The sequence below is a fragment of the Pundamilia nyererei genome, unplaced genomic scaffold (assembly GCF_000239375.1).
Source record: "Pundamilia nyererei isolate P.nyererei 1_Seehausen unplaced genomic scaffold, PunNye1.0 scaffold00253, whole genome shotgun sequence".
Taxonomy (NCBI): Eukaryota; Metazoa; Chordata; class Actinopteri; order Cichliformes; family Cichlidae; genus Pundamilia; species Pundamilia nyererei.
Genome location: NW_005187654.1, coordinates 234,274 through 255,028, shown reverse-complemented (window position 1 = coordinate 255,028; position 20,755 = coordinate 234,274). Strand labels below are relative to the sequence as shown.

General features: G+C 41.8%; 2 protein-coding genes and 1 non-coding gene across 8 annotated transcripts; 1 reads left to right on the top strand and 2 right to left on the bottom strand.

Annotated features, from left to right (window-relative positions):
* Positions 1–651: 651 nt before the first annotated feature.
* Positions 652–13,352, bottom strand: eef2k (eukaryotic elongation factor 2 kinase). Of its 6 annotated transcripts, none has more exons than XM_005749686.1 (20): positions 13,088–13,352; positions 12,249–12,537; positions 11,711–11,776; positions 10,802–10,902; positions 7,635–7,695; positions 7,514–7,551; positions 6,577–6,748; positions 5,865–6,014; positions 5,641–5,773; positions 5,426–5,553; positions 4,736–4,940; positions 3,901–3,959; positions 3,600–3,677; positions 3,317–3,373; positions 3,050–3,115; positions 2,405–2,536; positions 2,003–2,191; positions 1,790–1,914; positions 1,449–1,627; positions 652–1,238 (listed from the first exon to the last, which is right to left on the bottom strand). In XM_005749686.1, the coding sequence occupies exons 2-20, from the start codon at positions 12,495–12,497 to the stop codon at positions 1,129–1,131; spliced, it is 2,298 nt and encodes a 765-aa protein (XP_005749743.1). In that variant the 5' UTR covers positions 12,498–12,537; positions 13,088–13,352; the 3' UTR covers positions 652–1,128. The 6 variants fall into 6 exon arrangements, with proteins under 6 accessions (XP_005749743.1, XP_005749742.1, XP_005749745.1 ...); XM_005749685.1 differs by having other exon boundaries at positions 12,249–12,508; XM_005749688.1 differs by lacking the exon at positions 3,050–3,115 and having other exon boundaries at positions 12,249–12,508.
* A 766-nt stretch (positions 13,353–14,118) lies between these two features.
* Positions 14,119–14,200, top strand: trnal-uag (transfer RNA leucine (anticodon UAG)). The gene has a single exon. It is a non-coding gene; the product is annotated as a tRNA-Leu (tRNA).
* Positions 14,201–14,538: 338 nt separating this feature from the next.
* Positions 14,539–19,085, bottom strand: tha1 (threonine aldolase 1). Its single transcript, XM_005749684.1, has 7 exons — positions 18,729–19,085; positions 17,440–17,523; positions 17,265–17,353; positions 16,994–17,179; positions 15,874–16,011; positions 15,579–15,771; positions 14,539–15,313 (listed from the first exon to the last, which is right to left on the bottom strand). The coding sequence occupies exons 1-7, from the start codon at positions 19,015–19,017 to the stop codon at positions 15,006–15,008; spliced, it is 1,287 nt and encodes a 428-aa protein (XP_005749741.1). The 5' UTR covers positions 19,018–19,085; the 3' UTR covers positions 14,539–15,005.
* Positions 19,086–20,755: the final 1,670 nt, after the last annotated feature.

The following is a 20,755-nucleotide window of genomic DNA, read 5'->3' as shown; positions in this document are numbered from 1 at the left end:
CAGCCTTCCTAATCAGCTTCCTAGTGTGAGTGGAGCTGCTGTTAAGACAGATAGCTACAACAAAAAAAGTGCACGTCGTACGTACGTCATCTGTTTGAAAACCTCATGTTTATTCTGAAAAAATTACTCTTGCCATTGTGGTCAATTAAAATATACTACAGCTTAATCTTTTTCTTAGTTGACCATCAAAATTTTCTTTCAAGGGATTTGCTTTGCCCATGTGGGCCACTGCATATTTCTTGTAAGCGGATTTTGGGGGTTTCTTTCTTTGTTGGACCCTCTCAGTTCATGATGTAAAACCTGCACTACAGCAGTTTACAGTTCATCACAGGCTTGAAACTTAGCGATTCCAGACTATACCGACCAATCTTCCTCTTCTCTGAGGATAATAGTATGGGTCTTGTCACCAAAGTGGTGACATATCTCTGAGCTCCGGGATCAGAGAAAACTGCAAAGAAAAACAAGACTAGTGAGCTGAAGCATTTACTTGTTTTCTTTTGTCCCATAACCAATCTGACTGCAAATTAACTTATTTTAGTTAATGGTGCAAAAAACTAAGGTAAATTGTTTCTATTATGACACTCACAATACACCCTCATTTTAGGTTAGAAGAGTCCTTCCACTAGTTAGAAAAATCACAACATGATCATGATTGGTAAAAAGAAAGGCAAACTTTTATTTTACAGTTTCATATTCCAAGCACTTTTCTTTATCACACATATTCTCTTAAACATAAACATGTTAACATCTGCGTCAAAATAAGTAAATCTTTTTTTGATAGGTCAGACCTTTTCATTCATAGAATCACATTAACTTAACTCTAAAGGTTAATTTAGACATGAAATGAAAGAAATGAGGAGCCAGGAAATCTAGCTTTACAACCATACAGAAAGAATCCTGAAGATAAAAGTCTGATGCTGAATGGCTCAACACACACCAAACGCGCACACAAACAAACCACCAACACCAAAAAAATCTGTCATAAAAACAGTAATGTAAACTGAAGTCATTCAGGTTTTACCCAGAATGTGTAAAAAAAAAGAAAAAAAAGAAAGAAAGAAAAACAGCCACACATCAAGTCTCGTGGCCTTTTTGGAGGTTAAAATAAATCTCTTTTATGTCGTGGAGTTACTCCTCCATTTGTGCCCAGGCTTCTTCAGCTTTCATGTAGTACTGGTTAGCCAGTCGACCCTTCATGGCCGCCATGGCGGCTTCTGCAGCTTCAGTAAAAAGGTCACCTGCAAGAGAGAGATAGGATGAGATGTTACAGGCAGTCGCTCCACCAAACAGAAATGAACCCCAACCCCACGACCATCATGTGAGACTAAAGCTTCTCCGTGCCACAGATCAAAATCACAAGCCCTACTGCTTCACTGGGAAAACGGTCAGACAGAAACTGGTGTACGATTTCTTGAAGTTAAAATTCTGCACTCGGCATCGGGTTGAACCTGCTCTCTGTGGGTCTGCGGCGAGGTTGTGGCCTCCCTCCTGGTACATCTCTGCCTCTCTGGCCAGCAGAAGGTGGCGAGGCTCGTCCTGGGTCCCATCGAACTCTCCTCCTTCGTCGTAGTCCATCATGTTCAGCGCACTGTTGTACCAGTGAACCGCCTCGGCCCAGTCCTGCTTTCTGTGAAGGCGAAAGGATAAAATGCTTTAACTCACAAATCACCACCACTTAAAAAAAGAAACTGTAAAAATCCAACCGGCCACAAGAGGGAAGTACTATCAAGCAAAGGCAGGATTCCTACGTTTCACCTGAAACATCTGCTTTGAATGAACCTTCACTCACCTGTCAGCAGACAGACCGACTCCAGTATCAAAGGCTCTGGCCACTATGATCATAGAAGATCTGTCGCCAGCCTCAGCAGCCTGCAGCAGATACTTGAAACCTCTCATCCTGTTTCCTGCATTATCCTGCCAACAACACACACACACCAGAATATAAAGCCACCCTGTGAAGTTAAGCTCAACAAAAGAAAGGAAAATAGATGGCGCACAGTACCTCCAGCTCCATGTCTGGCAGTATATGATGAGGTAGCTGCAGGCAGCACTGTCCCAAAGCTACGATGGCCTCCAGTTCTCCACACATGGCAGCTCTCTCCAGGTGGTACATGGCCGACTCCTGGTCCCATTGTTCGTCCTTCTCGCAGAAACGACCCGCTTCGTGGTACCGGACCATAGCCAAGTGGACCTGGGTGGGAGATAAAGAATATAAGCGCTTGAAGCATGCAGAGCTGCCTCATTGTGTTTGGTTTGCGATAGGAGGAGTTTGGACTGAACTGAATGCTTAGAATCAAAGAAAGATTTCAAAAATTGTAACAATGTAAGTGTTTTTAGTGTTGGTGGGACCAGAGTTAAATAGTGGCACGGAAACATTAAATTAACTAATGTTTCCTCCTCTTACTTTTCCAAGAATCGACTGGCCGATCTTCTTCTGCAGCAGATTGTTGAGTCGTTCCACCTCGGTGGCCACACAGGAAGGTCGGTGGACGTGAGCGCGGGATGAGTGATAGAAGGTCCACTTCTCCTCGGTCAACTGAACAGAAGCAGGCACCAAAGATCCAAGAAAGAAGAAAAGAGAAAAAAGTTACCATCTGATATTCACTGCAAGAAATAATATTATGGTTGAAAAGTCACACTGCAGTCTCAGAGGTGTACCCATCCAGGAAAGTCTGCTTTGAGCTCAGAGATGGAGGAGTACATCCCTGTTAATGCAAAAGGAGCGCACATACAGACACACACACAGTTATAGAAGTGAGAATAAGCGGGATGGCAGAGCAGGCGAAGGTAAAGGAGGTAGATGGTGTTTCAGTTCCAAGTATCACTTTTTATCTCCGTTTGTATTTTCCAATTGTTTTCGTTCACTAAATAAATAAAGCAGGCGTCAACAGGAAAATAGCGACAGCGAGTTCAATCCACACAAATCGGAACCGTTTGAAAAGCAGAGCCATCATGCTGGAGGCAAACATTATGCTTCACGGCTAAAAAAAGACTGCAAAGCGCTGCACAGGGAAACACCTGGCTCAGGAGCTTCCATGCAAATAATCACCCATTCGTTGTCAGGAGTGTTTGAGTTTAAGTTCGCAGAGACTCTTGGAGGAGCTACCATCTTCCTCTAGTGAGGGGAAACAAAGTAGGAGGAGTGGAATTAGAGGAGAGGTAAGGAGGGGCTTTCATGGTTAAACAAGTGATGGGAAAACAAAAGTAAAGATGATGTTCAAAGGGAAATTAAAGTAGGGTTATTTGATTAAAGTGGTGATGATGATGATTAAGAACGAGGTGAGGAAGGGATTTAGGGATATTTATGTTTCTTTACCCGTCTGACACTTTCCTCGTCCGACTCTGAATATTGTCTGTTGTAGCGATGATGGATCTATGTGACAATATGACACGGACTGTAAAACCAGCTGTCACGAAATCTAACAAGTGTTGAATAAGTGCATCGACGGGGCATGATGAAGCTCATTTCAGGTAATATGCAAGAGGACGTTCACAAACTGGATCCAAAAGCGGGATTTGGATCACAGGAAAAATACATTTAATGATTAACTAAAAGCTTCCTCTGTCCATTTCTGTTGAGCAGTGACAAAAATCTTTACCCCGTCTATGTGGTCATTTGGGTCTCCTTCACTCCTCCTCTCGCTCGGGTAGCCGCTGTCCCCGCCGTTTTCTGATTCCTAAAGACAAAAATTAAGACAAGAATTTCTGATTCCTGGTGGTAAACTTTTGTCAACAAGTCAGCTACACAGATATAGTTTTAAATAATGTAAGTAATGCTGTTAATCAATGTGAAGCTTGGGGTTGGGGGAGTGATGATGCAGCGCTCTGTGTTTTTTTAAATGTGCTTTCTTTCATTGCTTGTGCTGGTTAGAGCCACTCTCACCATCAGTTTTTACTTACCCTGTGTTCGCTTGTGTTGCTCATTCTGTCGTGTTCATACATTCCGATAAAAGACGAGCCTGTAAAATTGAAATAAAATGCAAAACCACTCACCACTTTAGCTCCTCAGCATGTAAGCTATGTCTGAATACTTGTGTATCTCAAGATATCTCTAGATACCTCTGCTAGCAAATTTCCAGTAACATACAATGACATAAATGTCTATACTAATCTGTCTACTAACTCGACATGAGTACTGTCAACGCTGAAATCCTCCTTCTGGCTAAAAATAGATTATTGGTTCCTCTTGTTTTGCACATGTGACCATGTCACTGTCAATACTTTGTCCAAGTACTCTTAGTGTACTTTATTTATACGTAGTCGTCTGTGTGAATGCTTTTATTCATTCAAATTAACGAGAAAATGGGAAAATACCAGATCTGAGAATGAATCACAACATGGACTGTATATGAAAGATGGCCATGTTACTGCCTTAACCTGCCATACTAGCAAGGGGGATTCCTCTGGTTGTAAAAAACTTTCCAGTTACATAGAAGTCTCTGCTCACATGATTTGCGATCTCAGTAAACACATTCCTGATGGGTTTAAGAACTCTATCACTACTTTTAAGCTTCATTTAATAAATCAAATAAAACATGTGGTTCTAGTTAGAATCAAATAGAGCGATGAGGCAATTGATTCACGTCTCGCTCATTACATCCCTTTTTAAAATACCAAGAGCTTCATGACTGGACTTTGCTAACTACTATGTCCATTTTTATATATACAGTAACATTTTCTTTGTGCAGTATTGCAGTAAATGGGTCTTGCTTGCATTTACTGATTGCTAACTTGCCTATAGAGCCAGCTGCAGTTGGGGGGGAGCAGGGAAGGATGAGAGGGGAGCAGGGGATCGATTCCATGTCGCTCATGCTCTCATCTGCAGACGAGGTCTCAGACAGGCGGGATAGGAGCGGAGGCGCCCGGCTGGCCGACATGGTGCGAACACGAGGAGAACCGCAGTGCTCCTCTGAGCCTCTCAGCACAGTCTGGGCTGACTTCTACAATGAGAAAAAAAAAAAAAAAAGGAAGAAAGATGAAAATAAAAAGAGGAAGAACTCAGAATTTCTCTTTCTTTTTGTTGTCTGCTCTTTTAAGCCACAGACCAACATCTTCTACCAGGATATAAACTTTCAGTAGACATTCATGCCTAAATATGGAAACTGTGAGCAAAGTGAGATGCAGCTGCAAGCAGCAATGAGGAAGCCAAACAGCTCAGCAGGACAAGTGGAAGAGGAAGCTCTTGTGAGTTTGGCTTTCCAAAAGAAAGAAAAGCAAAAAACCCAAACTGGTCCACACAGGAAGTGATTCGCTCTCACACCACTTTGCTACTGATGGTCGTTTGTTTCCAGGTAACAAACCAACCAATAAGTATAGGTAATAAATATAACCCCCCCCCCCAAACTATTCCTACTGCTTCTACTTCTACTTTAAAGGCTGCTGCTTTCAGTCCCTAATATTTAAAGCATGATTAAAACATAATTACGAGCAGTTTGTTGGTGCCGTCCAGCTGGGACATCTCCGCAGGGGAAATGTCGAAAGGCGTCAGGCCCATGCTTTTGCAGATCTTGTTACACAGATGCGAGTGGAAGAACAGGGCCATGCCTCGCACACCTGAAACACAGGTGTGATCAGGTTGAAGCTTTTTAAACACTTACTGATCTAAGTTTGTAGCAGCAGTTTGCTGAAAGGTAAGCATACCTAGATTTCCGTCTCCAAAGTCGGTCCCCTTCGCTGTGTGGATCTGAGGGTCGGTGTAGAGATCGCCGACTCCCTGGATGTCCACCACGATCAGCTGGTGGCCCGACCGCTCAAAGCTGAAGTGACTGAAGGCCTGACGGAGAAAAGAGGGAAATTATATTTGACTGTGTCTTCAGCTTGTGTCTTTAGCATGTATTCATACCACTCCACAGGTGACCACTCACCTGTGGAGTGAGGCGGATGTTGTCGTCCCTGACAAAGCCGGAATTGGAGTTGTACTTGATGTACTTGCCCTCGATGTAATGCTCCAGGTGGAAGAGAGGTTTACTGGGTCGGTTTGTCATCTCCACCACACACATCTGCATGATGTCCACCTGAGGATTTAAAACGGAACGAGGATTACGAGGCATCATCTGATTCTGATACTGGGGGGTGAGGGTGATAAGAGATGACAGGAAGCAACTTAAGATAAGACCCGGATCTTTTAAAAATATTGGTAAATGTACAAATATATACCTGCAAGCAAAAACTGAAGGCTCCAGAGTTCACTAAATGCTCCGTTACAGACAGTTTTTTCTGGTCTTGGCTCTGTATGGTGTCACTGAGAGCCGATATCCCTAATATGGTCATCTCTGAAGCCCCACCCACCTGCTGTTCAAGTCTTCTGTTTGTGAGGGGCAGCCAATCATAAGAAAGTTAACTCAAAGTGGGAGCAGCTAAAGGGTCAGCATAAGATAATAAAAGGAAAATAATTTTCATTTAATTGGAAATCACATTTGAGTCTTTTCTCAACCGCTTATCCGAATAGTATATAAATATTTGAAAAAAAAGAAAGAAAAAAAAAGAAAAGAAGCACCAATCAGAGGCCAGTACGTCTTCCCAAACTCTTTGTTGACTTCCCCTGATTTTATCGATACCACCTCATTTCTCCCGTACCTGTTTGGGAGGTCGGTGGCGATTGTACTCCTCGCCCCAAAGTTTGGCCTCCATCTGCAGCCTGACGTCCTCAAAGTAAACATTTCTATCCACCGTCTCCATGTAACGCTTGGCCACATAGTTGGACGCCGACTTCCAGTTGCTGCTGTGTGAGAAATTCGACAACTTCTTCCTGCAGGGTAAAGGGATCACAGTAAATCTACATTACTTTAAAGATAAAGAAACTCCCTCGCTGCTTTAAATCTTAATAAAAATACATAAATAAAGCCTTCTTCATAAATAATAGATATCAGATGTGCCCCAAGTGATCTCAGGTCACAGAAGAAAAACTGATTTAAATCCACATGTGTATAAATCCAAGAGGAAAAACATGCTTCTTTTTTAGGACCTTTAATGTTTGCGCTGGTGGATGCTGGGAGATTTATTTTTAAACGGAAAATAACTAAAGTGTGTGTGTGTGTGTGTGAGAGTGAGAGTGTGTGTGTGTGAGAGTGTGTGTGGGTGTGTGTGGGGGGGGGGGGGTGTTGATTGATGGCTCTCTTACATTCCCAACATAACAGACGATTGACCTTTAACAATTAGAGTGTTAGGCCTTTTCTCTGGGATTCTGCAGTGCCATGCAAAAGCCAGTGCAGCCGTGATGGCGCCGCCCACTGCGATTTTAACCAATTAACATCCAGGGAACCAATACTATGAGAAAGAGTTAAAAATGAGCTCCATGTCCCGCCACAAGAGACTTCACAGAGCCCGTTTAGCGTGTTTCTCAGAAAATAATGAACATGTCAGCTGCTGCTATCCTGACAGAGAAATGTGAGGAATGTTGACCTGCGCTGCTTTCTAATTTAAGTCAGACATTTTCCTCTGTTTTGTTTACAAAGAGACCAGAACGTCATGAGGGCAACAGTCATTAGATAAGAAGCGATGAATATAGACTCACGCTCTGAAGCACTCCCTCATGGCCCCTTTCCCAAAAGGCTGTGAGAAACAAGACAAGGGGACATAAATTAGATGAGAGAGAAAGACACTGTGAGTTCCTAAAGTAAAGTGAGGTGTAGTACCTGTGTACCCATCTTCATGTGGATCTGGTCTTGAACCCATTCCCCTGTAACGGCATTGTACCTGTGAAGATGAACAGCTATATTAATTATCTATTTAATTACATACTATTAAAAATTTAAAAGAGGATTTGACATCTATGTATTTAAAAAAAATTTTAAAAAAAAACTCGAATACTTCAATCTAACCCAATCTGAATGTCTACATTTGAAAGAGGCAGCAGGATTTCATGAGTGAGCGACTCCAAAATAGTGTATATAGAACGGGTGTAATTCTGAGAGGTTTTGAGTAGTTATGAGAATAGGACAGAATAAAAAACAGTATCCAAATTTTTCAGGGAGATTTGAGGGAGATATGACTCATTAAAAAAACCAAAAACAAACAAAACAGTAAAGCTACTTCTTTCTGCAAATTTTTCTTAAACTTTCAGCATCGCGATTTTACATTATTTTGACAGTTGTAGATCATTTTGTAAGGTTTTAAGAGAATTTAAGACACAACAGTCCACAGCAGAAATGTTGTATAATGCATAGCAAATGCAGTAATTAAAAAAAACCCCAAAAAAACCCCGAAGATGCGAGGATCATCGTTTTGTTTTGCAAAACAAAAATCAACTATAAACGTATGTTTTTTAACATGCGAATAATATGAGTTAACAACATTTAGGCTTTTTAACGTTTAAAGTATTAGCAGCTACTAACACGTTGTTCAGCTGACTTAACAACGTGCACAGCACTTCTGTGAAGAAGTGGGTTTGGTGATAATGTAAAACAGGAACACTGACATTTAGCTTCTGTAACCTCTGCTGTAACCCGATGTGCACCTCCCTGTAAATATAACTATTCATCACACTGGCAGACTGGACAGGAAAAAAAAAATGGAGGTGGACATTTCTTTTTAATAATTAAACGAACAATGAACTGAGAAAAAACGTGAAAGTAGAATAAATTTTAGGTGTAGCCAAATCTATCAGCGTCTGCTCGTCTCCCACTGGTGTAAATTTCACTGAGCAGCTTTAAAGGATTCCGAAAGCAATGAATACTCGCTCATGTATCTGCAGCTGCTCGTGTATGATCCCCGCCTGAGTGTACTTCAGCTCTGCAATCGTGTCTTCTTGCTGTGACACATCTGTGGCTCATGTTTTTTTTTGTTTTTTTTGGTGCCCGTGTAGCCTGGCTGTGCCGGGAGAAGATGTCCGTGTTTATTTTCTCAGATTGTTTTCCACCTATTACTTTGTTAATCATTCACAGGCCCATCGCCTCGCTGACCTGCCTTTTTGAAGCCATTCCCCTCCCTCGATCAATAACCCAGCACACCGAGAAAACAGAGATAAAACTATTCATCACAGAAGTTATTTAAGCTTCTTACTTCTGTTCATGTTTGCCCAGTGCAGTCTCTCCATCAGCAGCCCATTAATTATTCTTATCAAGGAAGCACATGCAAGCATCGAGTTTCCTTTGCACACAAAAACAACAAGGAGAGAAGAATGTAGCAGGGAGGGAACGACTTTTCATTTAAGGCCATTTTGACCTCTCTTATTCATTTTGTTTAGGACTGACGTTATTTTGGAGTGGAGGGAGTTGACTATAGTGATATAAATGTGGGTGTGAACACTATCAGACAGGATCAGACTGTCTGTTTGGCCCGTCTGGGCGTGTGTCCCGAGTTAATGTATGCTGGATGTACTAAAAGTGCAGCTGCACGTCCTAAAACTCTAAACTCTATTTTTCCGCCCACGGAAAAACGAGCCCTGTTCCCTTTCCAACATCTAATCTCTGCTTTAGGAATGCAACGTACTATGACTTTCATCCCACTGAGTTCCTCCTGCAGGGGGGCAAAGAGGAGTGAGGTTACACGAGGGTAAAATTAGCACATGTAATGGGAGCATGAGGGCAAATCCCACCCCTGGCGATCCCTCCTCCCCCGCAGTCAAATACAAGCTCTCCGTCTGGTTACGTAACGGGATTTTTCCTCCTGCTTTTTGTCCGCACCCAGTGAACTCATGTGTGCTTCTGCAGTTTGGACTGTGAGAGCTGTTCATGCAGCAGCCACAGGATTCTGTGGTCATAATATCTGGATGCACATTCAGCATCACACCCAAGTTCATGGGGCCAACAGACGCCAGAGATGTTTGTGTACAGTTAATAATAGCAGAGCATCACTGACCGAGATATGAGCAACAGAGGTCTGCTGTCGGTTCAAGACGAGCCCAAACAACTCATTGAAATGATTTAAAACTACTCTTTTTTTATACTTTTACAGATATACACAAAGGCCGAGATCACTTTTTCCTCATATCTATAAAAACTGATGCTCTACTGCTTTTCATTTGCATAATAGGCGGTTATTTTTGGTGGAAAAACTAAAAAGAAGAAAACACTGCACACCTCCAGCTCACCACCAAACTTAACGACTAGGAGAAGAACATAAAGCTCTAAAGGGTTGGATATCTTCCTCAGCAGTTACTGCAGACCACAAACTGAGCCAAAGGAGGGCAAATATTACTCACATGACTGTCACATTTTTGCTGTATACGTCGATAAGCAACAGTATGCGAACATTTCAGTCATTTCAACTTCATTTAAAGCTTGTTGCACTGGCTCCTGAGTGGTTAAAACATCAGTAAATGCAGATTTAATTTGAATTTCCTGATTGACAAACAATGTTATGATTACAGACTGGCTGCATTTTAAATTTATTAGGTTAAGATTTGGCTGTTTTTCCTGGCACAGAACTTGCTTTTTGGGAGATATTACACTTGCATGCACAATCTGTAAAAGCAGATTTATTCACGTATGATTTCTGACCATTTGCTGAACAAAAATGTCTGTTTATCTCTGTAAATGGAATCTAAATCAACAGAGATTACGTTAAAAACATGATTTTGTATCAGTTCTGTTTAATTTTCTTGTATTCAGGCCAAAACCTCTTGGGTGGAGGGCCCAAAATAACCCCATTCAGAAAAATAAGCTGCACACAGCAATATTCTCACACAACAGGAAAAACACTGCTGAAATTGATGATCTTGTTCTGGTACTTTACATGCTGGAACAAGCCCTACTTAACTGAACACTTGTTGAAGCACAGTGTAAACACTCAAAGGGTCAAACAGAAGAGGTCAAATCTGCTGTGAAAGAGTTTCATCTTTGCCACAAAGTCAAAGTCAGACCTGTAACGAATGCAGGGTTCAGTCGCTATCTCCTCCAGGTGAAACTGCGCCCAGGGGTCGGGCATCGCTTTCGCCTTTTCGATAGCGTGCAGCCATGTTTCCTGGTAGAAAAACAAGAGAGAGAAATATAAAGATCTTATGAGCTCGGGAGCAGAATAAGAGTCAGTTTCTCACATCAGGATTGCTCGAACACAGAAGAAAGAGGGGAAGCCCTTCCATGCAAAGCTGTTTAATCTGCACAATAAAAGCACTTCTAAGCCAGTCTGTTCTCTTTACTCAACAATGCATGCATTGTTTTTTCTGCAATTATAATCAGCTCTCAAATTGAAATCTATAATGTCACGATTTCTGCATTAGAGGGCTCTCCCTCTCGATTTAGGGAGTCAAAACAACCACATGGCTCACAACAAAGCACACAAACATGAAGCAGACACTGAAAACAAATACCACAGGAGAATGAAGCCATGGTAATGAGTGGATTTCTGGGCTGTAAGGTCGCCGTAAATAAAATAATTTACAGCTACCTTAAAGTGAACATGTGCAGTTTTCAAAAAAATAACTTGAATCAGATGTCACGAGTAAGCTAAATCTGTTAGCAAGTAACCCAAGCCTTGGCCCAACCTACGCTGCTCAGCAGCACGTCCTCCTCGTGCGCCACTGCTCACAGTCCAGCAGATGTCTTTCTATTTAGAGTGAGGAAGGAGCAGCACTTATGTTGAAGAGGAACAGGCGACACATGTTTATCCATAAAATAAAAAAAAATTTAAAAAAAGATCCGGGAGGGATGAAGTGGTTAAAAGTAAAAGCAGGGAGAGGCAAATTGCAGGGCAGAGTGAGGAGCTGGAGGCGTGGATGGTCAGTGGTATAAAAGGGAGAGAAGGAAAAACCAAGATTTAGATCCAAACATACCCGTGCACTCTCAGACAAAACCTTGTACGATCGATGTCCTGCCACTGTATCTGTTTCTTTTTCGTTCTATGCAAAAATAAAACAAACAAGAAAACGGATCCTTTATCATCAACAGGAAATGTATGCAACATCACTTTAGATAACATTAACAGCCCGGAGGCTCTGAAACAGCAACACCACCACCGCCACACAAAAATTTAAAGAGCTGCGCGCACTGAATCGAGCTTTTGTTGCAGCTCCCTGCTGATGTGGAGAGAGAGAGAGACGTGTTTACACACATCATAATCACGAGGTGAAACCGCTCTCTGCTGCTTCCTGTCAGAAAGTACATTTAAATAAAAGGTGGGTTGACCAGCGCTTCACTCGATCAAACACATAAACACAGACGTTGAAATACCAGACGAGCCACACAGAACGTGTGTGCAGGCATGCGTGTATCATCACACCTTAAAAGGCAAACAGAAACATTGCAGAACTGAGAGGTGGGGATGATGCATCAGCACAACAAACTGTCATATCCCCGCGTCTTATATCTCACCCTGTACATGAAGTTGGATTTAGGGAGCGAGTTTGACAGCTGCCGTGTGTAAACCAGGTTTTTAAGGTGGCTGCACACTTCTTTGGCCGAATCGTCCAGGATGGGGCAGATGAAGTGGTCTTCGTCGTCATCCTCGCTGGCGTTGGACTCGCTGAGGGAGGATGCTCTGTGTTTGAGGGCACTCCGCTGGGCAGAGGGTCTCTTGGCGCTGCCATCCTCCTCCATGCTGAACATGAGTTCGTCCTCCATGGTTTCTGTTGCTGTTTTGACAACAGAGTGTGAGAATGGACTGGAAGTAGGGAAAAAACAGTCACATGCAGAGTGCACAGTCAGGGAACCAGGTGACAGCCATGTTAGTGTATGTCCAAAACAAGCATGGATCATGGCTGCACAACTCTTACACCAAATGTGAGGACTTCAAAGGGGGCCAGACCTTCACATTTGAGTTACAGCCATATATATCATTCAACAACACACATCATGGGAGCTCTAAGTTATCAGTAAGGCTACCAGCAATCAAAAGCATTTCCATTCATTTTATCTGTGTTATCTAGCAAGTCAGTCGGTCCTTCTGTAATCAAAGGTTACTGTGCTCTGAGAGTTTTAAAGTAGGAGCACAGGAATGCACACTCAAGAACATGCTTCTGCAGGTTCAATGTGTCCCCCACGTTGTAAAACATCTAGCAGCAGCCATTCCTGTTGTACAACTACAGCATGCAGCAGTGGAGTTTCCTATAAAGAATCATCTTCTAATTTAATCTATCGCGACCTGCTGTTAGATATGTTATAGTAAAAGTATTAAATGACCAGCCAATGAATAATCGGATGTAAAGACACACCTCTAATCCCTCAATCTTGACAGACTGTGACAGCAAATCCAGTCACCTCGGTCTTCTTCCGTCTCTCGGTATTGGTTTGCACTTAAATAGTCAGGGCTCCAGGAGCAGGAGTTCACCCCTCCTCTGAGACCAAAACAAGAGTGGATGCCTCCTAGTTCTCCGTGGTATCCTCAAGGTCCGGGACGTGCCTGGCGCAGGACTTTTGTTCTTGTTCCGTCCACCACGGCGAAGGCTTCCCTCCGCACGTATCAGTGTTCTCTGTTGGCCACGCCCCTGCGTCCTGTTGCGTTCAGGACGGTCGGAAATAGAATTATAAATCGAAAATGAGTGGTTAGCGGTAAGGAAGAAAAGACTTCTGACAGGTCTCAATTAGATCTGGCAAACAAATAAAAACAGCGTAAGTAGCAGTAGTTAAAATTATTATCGTACAGCCAGGCCGCAAAAGCACAATTGTGTACTTTCACAGGAGCATTTGACAGTACCACGAGCAGAACAGTTTGTACCGTCCTCCAAAGTGCCACTCCAAGCAATGGTTGCCTAGCTAAACAGGCCACGTGTGGCAGCACGGAGGTTCATCGGAAACTTTATGACCGCACTTACATGCCATTTAATAGCTATCGTGCAGGTGACAAGCCAAACATCCTTGCAAATATTTACTTGTTTAACAGGGCCCCAAAATGGCTTTAGCTACCTTAACAGTGGGTTGGGAGTACGTTCTTTACGTAGCTTGCCATCACCAGTGTGTGAATGGGTGGGTGATTGTGTATAGTGTAAAGCGCTTTGGGGTCCTTAGGACCAAGTAAAGCGCTATACAAATACAGACCATTTACCATTCTTTAGCTCTTATTAAAAATATTAGCAGTGCCTTATCCGTCCAGGGCTTCAGTGATAACTACAAATTTATTATGTGCTCGAAGAAAGTTATTAGTATTAGTAGTAGTAGTGAAACTACACCATCAATGGTATAACGTGAATAAGAACATAATGTTTCCCGTCATATAAATAGATATGTGTCTGAGGTGTGGTATCACGGTAGCGTGGCCGAGTGGTCTAAGGCGCTGGATTTAGGCTCCAGTCATTTCGATGGCGTGGGTTCGAATCCCACCGCTGCCAGATCTTTTCTTGCCTTTCTTACCACGACAAGTATTGACATATCGAATATCCTTTTTCTTTTTTGGTTATAAAAACCAGATACCCGAATTGATTTCCACTTTTTTGTTGTTGCTTATAGTCATAAAAACTCGAGGTCTGATATTGTAGTGCCATCTTGTGGCCAAAAACAAGCTTTGAGAATTTTGGAGGACACCTTAAAACAGACAGTCACCCACCACCAGGACATTTGAATGTTTTTTTTTATTATTATTTCTTTAATTTCTGATGATTTGGGCCTTTTCTGCACCACTTTATGATGATGGAAACACCTGTGAGTAAATAAGAACATACAAATGAGGTGACAAATGCTTCTTAGAAGCTTCTTTCATGTTTTTATTATTGCTTTTATTTACATTTGAAAAAATAAAGAAAGTCAACGGTAATAAAAGTTTCCAAATTTGTTGACAGATTTCTAAAGTTTGCTGAAGTTTAAGCGAGTACAGAAATATGGGTCATTTTCCAACAGAGTCCTCAATATTATATTCATTAATATAATATAAAGAATGTATATTAATGATTAATATAAATTCTTACAGAGAGCTGCACAGTTAAAATGGACGAAGGTCTTCATCATCTGTGCCCTATGTTGTATTTGCACCCATCTCTTTAATAAAAGATAAATCATAAGGGCGCAAAATAAAATTCAAGACACTGTGCTTAATTACATTTAACAGATTCACATGCTTGTAGTAGTGTTTGTCCCATTTTTCACAGTCTACATTACTCTGTAATCATTCTAAGATTAGGTTTCATCCTGACTTGGGTTTCACTGAGCCCTGATATTTTCCATCACATGCTGAGAAACCACAAACTGCATTTTCTGGATGGCCAGCTGAGTGTCTTCAGGAGAAATCCCAAGATGCCACACGGCCCTGACAGAGTTCCCAAAATGAGGGTACATGAGAACCTGTATCCCCTGCCCGAGTGCAGCCTCCTCACTCTCGCTAACCTGAGCCATGCGGTCACAGAACTCGCGGGGACTCAAACTGAGATCCTGCAGGCGGAAACGCAGGATATTTGTCTCCACGGCAGCCAAGTCAACAGCGAACAAGTTAGGATTGCAGTCGAGAAGAGCTGAGCGTGGAGAAGAAACAAGCTAATTACACAAAGGAGTAAAGTGGGAGCCAGTAAAGTATTTAATTTTCATTGAAGGGTATTCATGTAAAATCAGTCAAATTCCAGTAATTCGAGCCTCTAGAACTCAGGAAACATTCACTATATAAAGGTAAGATTTTGCATGGCTTCACTAAACATGCTAAAGTTATTGCATAAAAAAACAGCAGATCCTGAGGAAGTCACGTGGATTGAATTTTCATGGAATAACCAGGTAGTTACTCACCTTGAGCAAACATTTTTGCATTGCCGTGATCCTCCTCCAGTCTTCCAATCATATTCTGTAAGGAGAGTTTTCCAGCTGCTGCCAGTATGCCAGCCTGCCGCATTCCCCCACCGAGTGCTTTGCGACACCGTACCGCTCTGGATATGAAGTCCTTGGGTCCAGCCAGCACGGTACCAACTGGGGCGCCCAAACCCTGATACACACCCAGGATTTTGATTGTTACATTAATCCAGTTTCACCTTGGTTAAGAAGAATCTTGACTTTGTGTGTGTGTGTTTATATACTTCAAACCCACCTTGGAGAGGCACACACTAACAGTGTCTGTGTGCTGCAGTATGGCAGATGGAGGCACTCCCTGAGCTACAGCGGCGTTCATTACCCGGGCTCCGTCCATGTGAACGGACAGACCATATCGATCTGCTAAAGCACGCACCTTAAACATGGAAACAAACCATCCAAACATGATCGCATCACATCATTAAATTTTAATAAGGCACGAATCACTATTGCTTTTGCATCAAAATGTGGCAATCAGCATGACTCCGTAAATAATACATTTCAATGGGAAATCTTCCTGCCGGAGACTACGAGTCTACAACAAAGTCTCCGGGGATACATCCCCATGGCAACCAAGAAAAGCTATCTTTAATAATAATTGAAGAAATTTAATTAACAATGTATTTCAAATGATAACCAAATGTATATGACCCAAACTGTGGTCTCTGCTGCGAGCAGTGAAATGATTCACGCCACCCTACGTCCGTACTACTTTGGCTAACACGCTGTACTGAACAGGGAGCACAAGGAGAGAACATATTTCTCCAATATTAGCTTTTCTGTTCTGTTAAATACAGAATTTCATTCAAAATCTTTACCTTTAAACACAAAGTTCTAAATAATAAGACCCCATCATAGCCTTAAGACCTCATAGTATCTTATCATCCCAGTGGAGCACTTTAGTTTCGACCTACAGGGTTTCTTGAAGTTCTTGGAGGCTGTAAAAGCCTCTCCTGAGGAACCAGCTCCTGCTTTGAGTTCAGGTGACAGACACCCTTTCTATTTTTAAGATTAAACTTAAAACTTTCCTTTTTGAAAAGGCTTATAGTTGGGTCTGGATCAGGTGACCCTGAACCATCAGTTAAGGAGCTACTTTGCTGGAGATCTCAGGCAGCACTGTGTTAAAATCAGGCATGAGTCACCGAAAGCACTGCATGGGCTCAGGAACATTTCTAGAAATCACTGCCTATGAACGTTGTGCCGTCCACAAATGCAGGTCAAAACTCTATCAAAGAAGAATCCATATGGACACATAATCCAGAAACACTGACATCTTCTCTGACAAGTTCGCTTAAATTGGACTGATGCAAAGTGGATCTGGGGTCAGACTAATCAAAGTGAAAGTCATGCACACACACCTCCTGCAGAAAAGCCAGAGGTAGCACACGTCCCCCTTGAATGTTGTGCGTGTTTTCCACACATACGAGCCGTGATCGTGGGTAATGGGGGTCTGGGTAACCGTGGCGTATCTTTGACTCCAGCTGCTCCAGCTCAAACGTCCCATCGGGGAGCGTGGTCACAGTGGTGGAGTGCACGCCAGCCAGCTGTATCAACACAACAAATACACACACACTCTTGTCTAGTTACAAAAAAACCCCATCATAGATGAAGCTGCTGCGGCACACTCACCTGAGCGCTACCTCCTTGCTCGTAGATGTGTAAATGGGACAAGTCCCCCACGATTACCTCGTCGCCCCGTTCCCTGCAGTGCACCATCACTGTTGGATGAAATGCAGGCATGTTTGCCACCATCCAGGACTAGTTAAGACTAATTCACACACTGCCAGGTGAAAGCAAAACTGACCTGCAATGAGATTACTCATCGTTCCAGAGGGGACGAACAGGGCGGCCTCCATCCCGAACATATCTGCTGCGATTTTCTGTAACTCTGCAGACATCACGCTTTACATTTGAGCAGCATTTCACATACAAAAATGCAAAGACTTTAGAAGACTGCAGTGCAGTAAACCATTTCTCTAGTCATGGTTCAAAGGACAGAGAGGATTTTGTCATATAGACTGCAAAGTCAGCATAAAGACCTTTGTTTTACTTGGAGAGAGTTTTGTCTGCATGATAGTTGATTTAAGTGACTTTGAACGTGGCACAGCTGTTGGTGGCAGACAGGCTGAAACTGCTGACCTGGTGGGATTTTCTCACACAATGATCTCTAGAGTTTACAGAGAGTTGTCTGAAAAAGAGAAAATGTCCAGTGAGCAGCGGTTCTCTGACTGAAAATGCCTTGTTGGTGTCAGAGGAGGTTTTATTGTTTGGAAATGTTTCGTTTTAGTTGAGTTCTTATCAGTTTCAGTGATACTTTTCTTCTTTTAAGTATTACTGTATGGAAGGCTTAAGTTAAAGGCAGGTTTTAGGAAAATGATCCAAAGTTTCAGGCAGGCACCGAACTGAAAAAGACTAAAATGAAGGATATTTTGTCTATATTTATATTTTATTTTAGTTCGTTTTCCAAGTTCACAAACCATTTCCGTTTTATTTAAAAATAAAAAAATAAAAAAAAATATTTTAACTAAAGTTTTTTTTCACACCACAATCAATTTTTAAGCTGTTAAAAATGTCGCAAAATAGCAAATACGACATATATGGAAATTTTTAATGTAATTTTTTTTTTATTATTATTATTATTTATTTATTTTTTTTACAATTTTTACATGGTTCAATAAACTTTCCATGTTTTTAAAGGAATTTTCTGTCAATAATCTGATCATTTAAAAAATAATTAATGTAAAAGTAAGCCACACAGTACTTTTCTCGGGAATAGCACACGTTTGGGATGTGACCACTTTATAGAAGAGAAGAAAATAACTTTTTTTCTTTGTCTGTTGGTGTCTTGGTTGATCCTCCAACTGTGTGGTTAATTTGGATTACTGGGTAATCCTGTATTGGATAATCCAAGTGACCAGTGCTTGAATATGGAAACTATGGTCTGCTATATATTATTAAGAAGTAACTGAGAGGTACTAAACTAGCCTGGTGCAAATATAAAAATACACACAGACCAGACAAGGGGTCAGTTATAATTTAAAGAGAACAGAAAACCATTTTAAAGCAGAATTTAACTCTTTCTTCGACTCTAACCGTTAACTGTCGGGTCTTCTCCCATCACGTCGTCTCCTACCTCGGCCTCCGCCATTGCCTGGCGCATGGCCGGACCCGGCTTGGTCACCGTGTCGCTACGGAGGTCCACCACCCGAACGTGGGCCGCCCTTCCGGGTCCAGCGTAGCTGGGTTTTCCAGAGTTGTAGTATCCCCTCGTGGAGCTGCATCCCAGCACGGAGCGGAGGGCGTTTTGGGCAGCGAGCGGTGCCACAACACCTTGATGGATGAATTTAAATAAAAGCCTGCAGGAAGATGTTTTTAACGCCATGATGGTCCCTTCTCAGTCATTTTCACTGTTATTACCGAACTTTGTATCGGTGGAGCTGTAATCGATAATCATTGACTGCAAGGGAAGTTAATGGATGACCTATAGGCGCATCCAAGTGCGCAAAGCGGCCTGGACCTCAAGATGGCGCTAAAATTCCAGCAAAGATTATTATTATTATTATTATTATTATTACACACGTGTACACTCGTTAGGTTAGTCCTGGTGAGGATGAGGGGCGCGTGAAAGACATATAAACTGCATTTTATCTGAAGCAGCTCTGCTGACACTTTGTGCTTGTTAAGCACAAAAGAAAACTGAAGTTTGTTTGATGGTCTTTTCAAACTCAGCCCTTTTCTTTTCAAAGCACTTTTCAAACCGTGAGCGGTCATTTTAACCACTGTTCTGTCAGGTTCTCAACATTATTTCTGCAGGGATGCGTCTGCACATTGCGCTGTCTCACTTCATGTGAAAAACAATAAGAAAAACAAGGGTCACATATGCACATCTACTTTATGTAACTGCATTTTTTGTCTTTTTTTTCAGTTTTTGAATTATTTTTGATAATGTGTGCAGAGAAAATATATTGACAGGTGCCATGTTAAACTGCACTTGACCTGTGATGATTGCCTTCCTTGCTTAAAACATGTATGACGTTGTCTGAAGAGGATGAGAGACGAAACATCTTCATGAAGCTTAAAGAAGTCCAGTTATTTTCTTTCCAAGCTCATAGGACTATCATGATCTGGAAAACCTACATTCATGGGTCTGACTTGACTTAATTTCCTTGATTTCTGATGCATTACTTTTTTTCACAGTGGTTTAAGATGCAAATGTCGTTTTTAAGTAAAGGAAAACAAAAAAATCCAACACCAGGTGGCAATTCAACCACACTTGCCTGCTTGTTTTCATAAGTAACATTACTGCTTCTTTCATGTTCTCACTGAGGGGGGAAATGCACGTGTTTCAAATAGTCGGGGTGGTGTGTTTCCTTTATGCTCATAGATCTAGATTTCATGGAACACAGGAAACGTATCGCCTGCAACAAATGCATTTTTACTCCCAATAAAAACATGAACCAAACAGAGAATGTATTTAGGAAACCATCGGGGCAGTTGATACATTTTTATCATAAATTTATGCCATAAATCTACACAATTCCCCAGAAGTCAAGGAAATTACAAAAATGCCCAGGGAAAGACCTGATCCCTGCTTATGAGTCTTCCCATTACCCAAAAATCTACGCCCACACCTTCTTCTCCTAAGAAATCTGCATGTATGTTCAAAAGTGTTCACAGGGTGAATCAGCAGCCTAAAAAAAACTTTTTTAAAACAGTGTTTATATTGTTTGTAAAAGACTTATGAGGCTGTAGCTTGTGGTGCATATATTGTCCTAAACTACACAATAAACTGAGCTTTACAGGCTTCAAAAAATGACATTTATTGGGAGGTTATTTTACAAGATTGCAGGTCTGTCCCTTGTATGTGTAGTTTAGTTTTGTTCTTTATTTTTCAGGCTCCACACACAAAAACACTGATTTGATTTAAAAAAAAAAGTCTTTGAATCACATTTGGCTACTAGATCATTTCAATCTGCAGTTCCTTGGAAGGTAGCACACACAGTCCCACACACAGATGTTAATTCTTTCATCTATAACACACCTCATTTAACAAGCAACCTATCCCATCAGTTTATATTTTGCATGACATGGAAAGATATGAAAATCTACACCTTTTCAAC